This window comes from Cucurbita moschata, unplaced genomic scaffold, assembly GCF_002738365.1.
Source record: "Cucurbita moschata cultivar Rifu unplaced genomic scaffold, Cmos_1.0 Cmo_Scf00015, whole genome shotgun sequence".
Taxonomy (NCBI): Eukaryota; Viridiplantae; Streptophyta; class Magnoliopsida; order Cucurbitales; family Cucurbitaceae; genus Cucurbita; species Cucurbita moschata.
This window is the reverse complement of record NW_019268531.1, coordinates 1,958,852-1,970,794: the sequence shown is the minus strand read 5'-3', so window position 1 is coordinate 1,970,794 and position 11,943 is coordinate 1,958,852. Positions and strand designations below refer to the sequence as shown.

Here is an 11,943-nt window from a genome sequence, read left to right as displayed (position 1 = left end):
AAAAAAAAAAAAAAAAAAAAACATAACGTTATAACTTTATTCAAGCTTATGGAAAGTTAAAAAAAAAAAAAGCACGAACTTATTTGAATCAGCACAGATTTCATGAAGGAGCTGCAAATATTTTCTATCCCACTCTTCTGCAGCGCTGGAAGAGAAGTTTTGCTTATCCACTTGTGATAGCTTCTGAAGAAAAGAGACAATTTCCTTAGGAGCAAGAAAAGAACTGGAAGAGACAGATGTGCCCATTTTACTGAAGTCATCCTCAATCCACCCTTTTATCACGTCAAGTATGCAGAGCAGCACACTGGCATCGGTGCCTTTTTCTGACAACAGCGAATTCATGATTTGAGTTACCGAACGCTTGCACTCAGGAACAAGCATGACTCTTTCATTAATCAGTTTCAAAACAGATTTCAAATTGGAGATGACTGTTCCGACATCGGCACTTTGACGAGAAGAAGTTACTGCAGAATCAGGATCCATCCTTTGACCCTGATGATAAGATGTTAAACCTTTCAATGTAACACATGATATCAATCGTATGTACCATAGAAATGAAGTTTACATCAAGGATCTAAAGATAATTCGAGATATACAATCAAATATGTCTAATCATAAGCTCAACACATTTTTGAATTTGAAAAGAAATATCCATATTTCACAAAAAGTATATGTAGAGGAATGATGACTACGAGAACCCCAGACAATAAAAGGGCTTTCCAACCAATAATTATAAAAGAACACGTTAATCATAAGAATAGAAGAACACAATATTTCAGCAATACAAACCGCGAGTTAATGAACAGAGATCCAACATTATGGCATGTAATGATAATGTAAATTAAAATTCTGACTTCTACCAAAGAGATTCATTTTTTCCCCAACGCTAGAGATTTATTTCTTTACAACCTTTATTCACTTTTTACCCTTATCTTAATTGGCTAAAGTAAATAGGCCCCCTTTATCCAAAAGAGTCTTTCCACCCAAACCTTAGGTCGAGTTCCTGGAAGTAATGTGTAAAGTGAGTTAAAAATATACGACTGGACAACATTCCCACTGAAGAAATTACGGAGGTTATCTTATTTCTCCCTATAACTCCAAACATCCCAAGAAAATCCAATGACCCTCTCCAACCATGCTTCTACAGCCTCAAAAATGGCAAAAGAATAAGAAACCATGTTTGGCATGAGGAATGTATATTGCACAAAGTTCAAATACGGCAGACACAATAAAGAAAATTATTCCTTTGTTGCACTGAATTAATTAAAAAGAGACAAACACATGGTAATAGATTTATACAGTATCAGAACATTAATTGATTGTAATTTAGAATAGCAAACAAAAAAAAAAAAAAGGAAATCCAACAAACACCCAATTTAATGCTCCAAATGAGGCAACCTCAAGCATGAAGTAAACACATTCAATGTAGAAGATAACTAGGGTTTATCAATAGAGAATAAAAAGGGATGATTTCATACTTGTCTCAAATGAGAACCTGCTGACATTCCCATATCTCTTGCTAGACGCTGAAGAATGCGGCCCAGGTTATATGGATCAATTAGGTTCTTCTGCACCTCTGTCAAAGTTTTAATTACTAACAGGACAAAGCTAATGGAAGAAGCAGTGTTATCCTCTGATGATGTTTGAGGGGCAGTTAAATTATTAATGTGATTTTTTATTAGCTCGTCAACTTTCTGATAAAGCAACTTCACATCTGGTGGTGTGGTGACACCTTCCAAAGGATAAGCCACGAATACCATCCTTAACAGGGAGCATAATGATTTCCCAGCATCTAACATCCTGTGCTTAAAACATGGCTCTAGAATCTGTCCAAGAAGATAAGAAACGTATCTTAATTAAGTAGAAGTATATGCTATTAGGATAATAAAAGACTCAGCAACATACTTGAGAAATCTGATTGATATTGTTTCTGACGAACAGATGCGGCTGCTTCTCTAAAACTTTGTTCATTACATCCAAGCCCTGTGCAAGAGCAGTGGAAGGGTCCTTGGACTGAGATGGCTGGATGCTACTGAGCAACTTCTCCAGATAATTGAATTTGACATTAGCGTTTGGCCACACCTCCAAAGCCTGTGAGAGAAGCTCTAATGCTTGCTTGTACATGGCAGTTGCCTCCTTGTCCTTAGGCTCTATCACCAATGCAACCTTTATCCATAAAACGTATGACTGTTAAAAAGCCTACTAAGACGAGATATCAATTCAAAACAATATCATGATGAACAACAAAGATGGTATTTCCACAATATTCTGCAAATTATATTGGTCTATTTCAGTTGTTTGGCATCTTTTACTTATATAAATTCTATAGCAAAACAAATAGCGAATAGCTTGAAGAAGAAACAATAATAGTACCGGAATTAAGGAGAGCAACTAAACATTACCTTCCGAAAAGAAGAATCTGCCATACATGCACTCTAGGGAAGACAATGAAAAATAAAGTTCTTTTTAACTAAAAACAGGCTTTTCGTTTTGGTAATCCAAACTATCGAAGCATTACACAGACAACCATTTATGCAATGATGCAATGGAACTACATAACTACATTGACAATAACTAAAGCAGCACTGGTGAACTAATGATTCATGAAAGAACAAAATAAAATGTGCGCCTACCCTTATTAGAAAATTTATAATCATTTCCTCCATTGCAGCATTTGGTTTAAATTCTTCATCAGGTTGTGTGGCTGACCCAGGAGTCTCTACATTTGGCATTGATGATGCACCACCAGGAGACATGACACAAAGAGATGGAAGACCAGGTTCAACCTTGACCCGCTTGGTTGAATCTTCAGGGAATGTAGAACCATCAACCAAACGCTTGGGATCGGTACCAGGAGGACAGGAAGTTAATCCATCATTGCTGTGGCTAAGGGCATCACTTTCAGTTACATGCTTCATTTCATTTTGTCTTTGTCGTTCCCAACCAACCACCAATCCAGCAAGATCAATTGCAAGTCTCCTATTTTCTGCTGTAGTATTGTAAGGCAAACCTAGACGACTCAGAGAATTCACCATCTGTGGAACAAATTGAGCTCTGCAACTGTAGAAGAGATCCGAATGTCGCACAATAAGTTGAAAAATATGAATCAAATTAGGAATTGAGTGGCCCTCCTCGACCAGTATTTTTTTGGTATATCTAATCCAAATTGGCATCCGAGAATCACCAAGCGGCAATCTTCGTGGAAGGGCTGGCATTAGTATATCAAGGGCCTGCTTGACCAACATTTTATTCTCTGGTTGACAAGTTCTAAGAAGTGCTACAAAAACCTGCACATCCACGTAAGAATTAGGATACTTTGACCAAGAACAATTCCATAATGACATTGTAGATATGGACTATGTATTCTGACATCCATTAGTCACAGGCACAAATACAGACGTCATTTGTGGTGACTTCAACAGCAGCACATTCCCCCATTGATCATCCATTTACCCAACAGGGTGCAAATAAAAAGCATAAAAGGTATTTTATGAAAACCTTAATAGAACAAGTAAAATGAGCATATTAAAAGAGAGAATATATGTATATATATAGAAAGAAACCAATCTTTCATTGAGAATAATGGAAAGAATACAAAACAAAAAGTCCACATGGATAAAAAAGCAGCCCACACCAAAGAAGCCAACTAACTATACAAAAGAGGCTCCAAGCCTCCAATCCATAGTAATAAAACCTCAAGAGTAATTAAAGGAGTTTTCTATCAAATCTGCTCTATTGTTTTCATTGGGAACGTTCCAATCACTCCTTAGCAAAGTACCCATTTGGATATTGAAGACTAAGATACCCATAAAAACCATGGTTCTTGTAACCATCCTTATTAGACGAGGCTTACACATGATACACCATATTCAGAAGAATGAATAGCTGGTCCTGATTTTGATTTGTGTTTAGTTGTCATGGTACACCATGATACACCATCCTTATTAGACGAGGCTTACACATGATACACCATAAAATCCATGTTTAGTTGTCATGGTGCTATCACTGTTACCATTCTCAAAGGTTACGGGAAATGTTATTCAAAGGGTTTATAATGAATAGCTGGTCCTGATTTTGAATTGTGTTTTGAAAGTTACTTTGTGGTGTGTCACTGAAGTCAGAGGCTTCCACTTCATGGTCTTCAGTTTTCCATATAGTTTTATGTCAAACTCGGAGATAAACTTGAGAAATTTTTTAAATAGGGTAAGCGATTAATTAAAAAATGTGGGATATTATTCATTTGGTCAATTCCTTATGTTTGCTATAGATATCAATTGGAGAACAGTCCTCAGGCTCCATTGGGTTCTCTTTTTTTCCCCCTGCCCTACATACTTATTCATCTTATCGACTAAAAGTCTTTCTTCTAAGTAAAAAGATGACATATATTTAGAGCAATGACACATGATGGTTTGTAAAGGTCTGTGACTTTAGCATAATGCATGATGAATCTAAAATGTCAATGACCGACTGAAATATTATATAATAATCAGGAAATTATCAATACTGTAAAGGGTTATTCAATATTATAGAACATGTTGCATTGGAGCAAGATGTCATTAAAAACAAGGTTGGGAAGGGATCTGATAGAATCTAAAACAGAACACGAGAGTTCCAAGATAAACCAAGTATTCAAGGTACTTGAAAACGTCCTCTTTCTTGAGTATACTAACTCGAGCCTAAAAGCATCTAAACAATTCTTTAACTTCCTCATTTCCTCCTTCCTCTATTTACAACCAAGCACCACAACAACCTCCCTAACTAATTACTAATATATCCTTAATACTTTAGTAATATCATAATAGTATAGTCTAGTAACATCCTAGTAGTATTCCAGGGTCATCACTCTAATTTATATACTGCCCAGCTTTCAAATGGTCTCTTCCAACTAAGGCACTTCCTAAAACCAAGTCTGAAGATCTAAAGTTCAAGCTTTCCTTGCTCACATATACGCAGCCTGAAGGGGCAATGAAATATACTTGAGTGCAGAGACAGTGTGCAGGGAGAGAGAATGGTAGAGGAGAATAACTATTATTTCTGAATGTCAAATCAGGAATAACATGTAAGTTAAAATGTTTTGTACACCACATCAGCATACAAAATTGCACGACCTAACTACCAATACCGTAGCTGGCAGAAAAGGTTTCATTGGACCAAATTGAAATATTGAAAACTTGAGGAGTTAAATTGTGACTTTTAAAACTCGAGGATTAAAAGGGTAGTTTTCCTTGATACTTAATGTCGCTGTTTTCCTTATTAGAACTGAAATCTTTCCTTGTTTCTTTAAAATTTCCCTATACAACTTTTAATTAAGTTTCCTTTTTTCAGCTTCCTGTCAAGCCGAGCTTTTTCCTACTAGGGTCATAGGATTTCTGCAAAAGATGTATGAAAAACCAACCATCTCTAAAATATATAATGCAATACCTGAAGGATAATTTTTTCAGGTGCTTGATAGGCCTCCAAGAAATGGCAGACATTCACAAATGCCCATTGCTTACTGGCACTGTCTTCCCTTTTTAGATGGTTCCAACCAAACTTGATTAGTTCTTTCCTATGATGTACCAGGTCACTCTGAAGATACTTGAGAAGTAAGGTTGCAAGCTGTAAAAGTTCCACTCTCAAAGGTTCATCGTACTCAGCAGTCACCTAGACAGGAAGTTCAGACAAGTAAGAAAACTAAGGGAAACGAACACAACAATAAATAGCAAAATTACCTCTTCTGGAGGATCAAGAAGTTTATCGACAATTGTTTTAATAATAGCTTGATCTACAACCTCCCAACTTTGCCCATTCTGGAAGGCATGAGCAAGCATAGGAAGAATAAGCATTTGCATTACAACCACTAAATGATCGTGACCAAGCTGTTTTGATTGAAACAGGTTTAAAAAATGTAAGAGGAGGGCTTTCTTCATGTTCGGTGGATATCCTTCAGCAACCTAAGAGACAGAATAATCATTGCACGTATCAACTATTTATATATTTAGAAGACTGCAAATATCTATTTTTATATAACTGCAAATATGAGGGGGACAGAAAGAATAGAAATATTCACAAAAAGAATTTGAGAAGCAGATTACCTCAATAATATAAAATTCCTTCAGAAATGTATAGTCAATTCGAGTGTGAAACAAAAAGATGGAAAGAATGTCAAAGAGCACATTCACTTCTGCTTTTTCATGCCGCAGATAATTCAGGAAGCATTTTACTAGCCACTTGCTTTCTTTCACCTACATTATAATGTTCCAAGCTTTTAAGAAAATCAGCCGTAAAAGAATCAAATATAAATTGTACATCTTGCTTAATAATTGATGAAGCATTTTCCTATCAACTAGACCCAAGAGGGGGGAAAATAGAAGAAGAAAATCATGTGTTGAGATTGATGGAACAAATTCTAAATAGAGGGAAGAAATGGAAGAGGAAAATGAAGAAATTAAATTGAAAGGATTGATGAAGCAGAAGCAGGTCCATCTAAACACTAGGAAAAATATTGCTAATGACACTACTTTCAAATGGATTAATGAGTAAACTTTTTATAGCCAAATGGACCAAAAAAATCAAAATATTCAAAGGGAATTGCTAAATCAAATGGTAACACATGAGCTACACGCAATCAAGATCTTTACAGACAGAGACATCTGTGAGATGTAAATGAAAGAAAATAAGGTTAGGAACTACCAATCCTGAGTGTAAGTGTAATGAATCATTCTAAACCAACAACCAAGATATAGATCCACAGCTTAAAAGTAATGTAACTTCCAAAAAGTAAAAATAATGAAAACAGGTAGGCAATAATTACTTCCATAAATTAAGACCTCCATCGGACATATAGTAATTAATAATCTTACTTGCACTAGATTTAGCTCTTGCTCATTGTGCAGTCGAGCTATTCTAGCAGGTGACTTCCAAACAGCTACCAGAGTATCAAAAACTACACGATTGCTCTGTAGCCAACCAGGCATCAATTTCACCAAAGTTTTAACAAGTGCAAGGCCACGAAAATAGGCATCGGAAACCACACTTGAGGGTGCAGATGGTGTATCAGAGACATCAGGAGTTACAAGGCCTTCATCACCTGATAAAGGAGCAGGAGGGGTAGATGAACCTGGAGTTAAAGCAGCTTCAGATTTAGGTACAAATTCAGGAAAGGCACTAGCAAGTATCTTTTGAGGAGATTTTGCAAGTTCTTCTCTTAGAGGCTGGCCAGCATCTGATCGGATAATATACATAAACCTGTGAGCATAACTAAAATCAGAACAAGCAAATAGTGACAAGATTATTGCATTTTTAGCAAGGTTTTCTATGATTGTCGGTTGCTAGGAACTCCACAAACAAACCAACATCCAAAACCATACCGTCTGAAGTATTTTGGTTCACTAAGTCGAGCAAGGAAGTAGTCGACAGCAAGCGGTGCATATCGGTTCAAAAATTTAATTAGTGGAATGCGGTAAGGACTGTTAACTTCACTATACACTTGTCCTGGGGGAAGAGCTCCTTCCAAACCAATTGTCAATGTAACTAGTTCGTCAAGAAACTTGGATGCAGCCATGGGAAGCAGATGAAAAAGTTCAATGATAGCTGAAAGGAAGAAAAAACAAACATTAGTTATCAGTGACCTATGCTAGGGGAAGTAAATATTTAAGTAACTCCAGAAGACACAAGTAAGAACTACGGGGAAATTCATTTTTTACCCTCGCACTTTTCTTGGGTCAATTTTAACCATAAAGTTTTAATTTATCAAATTAAATCGTGAACTATATGAGTGGTAAAATTAATACTTCCATTAGTTGACTTTTCATGTCCTCGTCTTTTCTTTTACATGATTTGTACCTAGTTTTTGGCCTTCTCGTGGCTTGACGAGGGAATTTTTGTAGGCTTTAGTTTTTTTATTCCACTGGATGCGTCTTAGTTGGGTTTGAACATTTTGGAATAAAGTTTGGACACTTCTTATCAGCTTGATTTTGTGTCTGAGTTTGGGCACTGTTATTGTTGGATTTGAGCATTTTTATTTTGTAGGTTGAATTTTTTGTAATTTTTCGGTGGATTCATCGACAATTTAAAAAAAAAAAATGAAGACGTATTAGTTTTACCATCTATTCAAGAAGTATAAGGCATTTTTCCCTAAAAAGTTTACCTGCTGCAATTTTTGGTTCTTCACCTGCCTTCCATGCTTTCTGACTTTGAGCAAGCTTTTCAGGCTCCAACCATTTCTTGAGGTGATCTAACAGTTTACCTCCCAGAGTAACGTTAAACCAACTGGCCAAAAGTTCAAGAAGTCGACCCAGACCTTGAAGAAGAGGCATGCTAAGGTTTTTGGTGTGTGCCAAATTCACCAGAATAGGTCTAAGGCTACCTTGCAGCAGATCTCTGGGCATCCTTTGCTGATTAATAACCTGAACAGAAACAAAGGGAAAATCCTAAAATAATTATGCACACAAACCACAACCTGTTAAAAATATTAGATAAACATGGGTTCCATCTCAAAACCAATTGACTATAAGAGGAGTAACACATCTTATAAAGATTGTGAGATCATTCATCTTTTTAATGTGGGATTCTCAACATGCCCCGTCAATATGGTGCGTTGTTTTTGTTCATCACTCATGGTTCGGATCCCAATCTTAGACCTCAAGGGTTTTTATACCATATTAGATAAACATTGGGTTCCATCTCAAAACCAATTGGCAATAAGAGAAGTAACTCATATATCTTATAAAGATTGTCAAGTCTCTTGATCTTTCCAAAGTGGGATCCTCACCAAAAATAAATAAATAAATAAATAAATAACACCTCATAACGTCTAACAAAAAAACCATTCTGTACCACTAACATCCATTCACATATTCATTTTTTTATCAATGGCTGTCTAAGTCACCAACTTGTATTTACTGCAATTAAGCTCCCAAGAATGCAATCTAACCCAACAGGAAGACTTTGTGATTAATATAAAATAAAAACAAATTTATAAAAATAATTGTTAAATTACATAAAATACCCTTGAACTTTCATATAAGTTTCAATTACCCTTAAGACTTTAAAAAAGTTCATTTTAACCCTTCAACAATGAAATCATTCTAAAAAATATCAGGAAGACTTTGTGATTAAGAAGATGAATGAAAATTACCATAACAACTAAGGCGTAAAAATCAGAACATGTGCCTAACACCATCTACAATATTATTCATATATATTGACGTGATAGCTCGGTTGAAAAATTACCTTGGGAAATGATGTTGTAAATGTGACAACAATATCTTTTAAGTTGAAATTAATGGCAATAACAATATAATCTTCTACATAGTTGAAACTGAGTTGTAAAGGATGCTAATGATGCTTTCCAACTTTTACAACCAATTGTCACGTTAATTTAGGTCGTTTCATTTTAATGGAAAAGAAAACTCCAAATGTACTTTTTGAAATAATTTCAAGTTTAAGAGCTCAAATGAAACATATAAAAGTCTAGAAATATAATTGAAACCTACTCCAAAGTTCAAAAGTATTTGTATAATTTAACCAAAAACAAATAATTATTCAACAAAATTCCTCAATTAATAATCAATACTTGACAAAATATTTTAAATGAATAATAAAAAGGGATTTTACCATAAGCATATCATTACTAGGCCAGATATGAATAAGTGAATTTTTACCTAACATTGAGATTAGATTTCACTTGTATTTATTGAACATACCAATACGTTCTAATGATAACAGAAAACAAAACATATTGACAATAAAACAAGTGAAAAACAGAACCTGTCTTAACCCCTCCTTTGCAACAGCAACCACTTCTGGAGACCGACATGTCAATGACTTGAAAAACATTGAGATGATCTTGGCACGCAATTCAGAATGACTGGGAGTTTTAAAATCCGCCCATGCCATGGTGGTACACAATAACTCAATGCAAGCTGTTCGGAGCTTGTTCAGTGATGTGGCTATTTTTGGGTTCATAAACTTTACAACCCATACAGTTTCATCGGCCTCAGCTATCTGCAAAGCTTCTTGCAGAAAATTAACCAACTCCTGAGTCAGCTTTAAAAGAGGCGGCCTTAGTGCCAAGCAGAAATTCAAGGCTGTAACAGTTCCAACCTGTAGATAAGAGCAAGTTAACATAGAAACAAAGAAAACTATTTAAATAAAAAGCAATTCAAGACCTGTTGATCAATAGTCTTCAACCGAAGTGGTCGCAATAAGAGAGGCTGAAGCAAAGGTTGATACAGAGGTTCAAGCAACTCAGACACCTCACTGCCAGTCCGACTGGCCAAAAGAGCTAAGCATGACTGCACATTCTTTCTCACAATAGTTGAAGAATTGGGATTAAACAACTCAGAAGCAAGAACATCTACTACTGCTTGAAAGCTTTGTCTGCGTGGCTCACTGTTTGCTTCATCGACATTATTCACAACACGAAGAACATGATTAAGTACTTGACTAGTCTCCTCCTGCTCCTTATTAGCATAAATGGGTAGCCGTTTCAGAACGTATACCAGGCCTCGTACAATCTTCACTTGAAAATGGCAAAGAGTTTCAACAGTAACCTTCCCAACTAAAGCACCAAGTCCCATAACACCACCCATTTGGGCTTGCCATGTACAACCATAACAACAATGCAAAAGCCGTGGCAAAAGTTGCTCAAAAACTGGAATACGGACACTTGGAGGTGGCGAATATGCAGGGCTCATGGGACTGGAAACACTCATTGGACTGCCAGACCCTCTCGTCATCATTACATCTGTTTGTTTACCACGACCAAGGAAAAGAAGCATTTCTGAGAACAAATTAAGAGCATTCAGAGCAGCTTTTGCATGGAACCTGTTTTCATCTGCCAGCACCTCAACCAAAGCATCCAGAAAAGTGAGAGGATCTAACTCTTTGAGGTTACAACAGGCACTACTTTTTAATCTGGAATTGGCATTAACATTTGAAGGAAGCAAAGTACTCCCAAGTGAGGCAGATGCAACTGGAGGATTATTTAGAGAAGAATCAATATGGAACAGAATAGCAAAATGGCGGCATACATTAAGAACAAAATCATCCTTTGGTTCATTAAGATCCTCCTCTGAACCAGCAGCAATAATGGTCATCAATAGAAGTTTGAAAACAGATTTCTCAGCCATAAGTTGGGTTTTAGTCTTTACACCCAAATCAGCCTGCAAAAATTCCTTCTCATTAGAGAAGTGGCAGATATTACAGTAATTGACTATAGGAATGCATTACCATCTAGGTAGAACAAGTAATGTGACAAAATGAAAGAAAAAAAATGAAGAATAATATCAATATTACCAACCAGAAAGATATCAAATCAAAATCAGACACCATCGTTATTTCAAATAAGATAACATATAGGATCAGGAGGCGTCCATTAGCATTCAACTAAAACACACATCCATACTAGAGGAGGGAGAATGTACAACCAGCAGAGACCTCTCCAACAAGAAGACTGGAAAAGAAATAATCACAAAGTTTTTTAGCAAGTGACCGCCAATAATAGACAAAACCACACCAAATGTCAAATTTCACTCAACTCTCCTCCTTAAAAAACTGTCCTATTTCTTTCTATCCAAATCTCCCACAAAACAGCTACATAACCAAAATAGACAATAACTGCCAAGCTTGAGACTAATACTTCAGCCAAGATCAGATCGTAACATGGAAAGGACTACAAAGCACTCCCCATATCTGCATAGTTAAATGCAATCATTAAATGGACGGGTAACTCTTTTCCCGTTCGTACAATCCCAAATTTGCTAAATTGCTGCTATTGAAGTTTAGAAGAACCTTTGTGGTTTCATCCCAGCTTCAATTGAAATCACTGATCATAAAAGGGAAAACTCTTTCCTTAGATTTGGGGGTATCGCTTCATTTGATTTTTCTTATGCCTTAATATCTTCTAAGAGCACTTAAAATCTAAAAGACTCGCCAAAAATATGACCCCCCCCCCCCCCC

The 11,943-nt window shown here is 36.1% G+C and overlaps 1 protein-coding gene across 1 annotated transcript in view; it reads right to left on the bottom strand.

Moving 5' to 3' along the window:
• Nucleotides 1–11,943, bottom strand: part of LOC111453643 (transformation/transcription domain-associated protein-like) — a 29,742-nt gene that overhangs the window by 8,856 nt on the left and 8,943 nt on the right. Inside the window, exons 14-25 of the mRNA XM_023094822.1 lie at nucleotides 10,152–11,147; nucleotides 9,751–10,086; nucleotides 8,129–8,387; nucleotides 7,350–7,572; nucleotides 6,843–7,227; nucleotides 6,075–6,224; nucleotides 5,712–5,933; nucleotides 5,422–5,643; nucleotides 2,634–3,287; nucleotides 1,906–2,166; nucleotides 1,479–1,826; nucleotides 80–492 (exon numbers count right to left, since the gene is read on the bottom strand). Of these exons, the coding sequence (XP_022950590.1) occupies nucleotides 80–492; nucleotides 1,479–1,826; nucleotides 1,906–2,166; nucleotides 2,634–3,287; nucleotides 5,422–5,643; nucleotides 5,712–5,933; nucleotides 6,075–6,224; nucleotides 6,843–7,227; nucleotides 7,350–7,572; nucleotides 8,129–8,387; nucleotides 9,751–10,086; nucleotides 10,152–11,147 (4,469 nt within the window). The remainder of the gene's footprint in view (nucleotides 1–79; nucleotides 493–1,478; nucleotides 1,827–1,905; nucleotides 2,167–2,633; nucleotides 3,288–5,421; nucleotides 5,644–5,711; nucleotides 5,934–6,074; nucleotides 6,225–6,842; nucleotides 7,228–7,349; nucleotides 7,573–8,128; nucleotides 8,388–9,750; nucleotides 10,087–10,151; nucleotides 11,148–11,943) is intronic.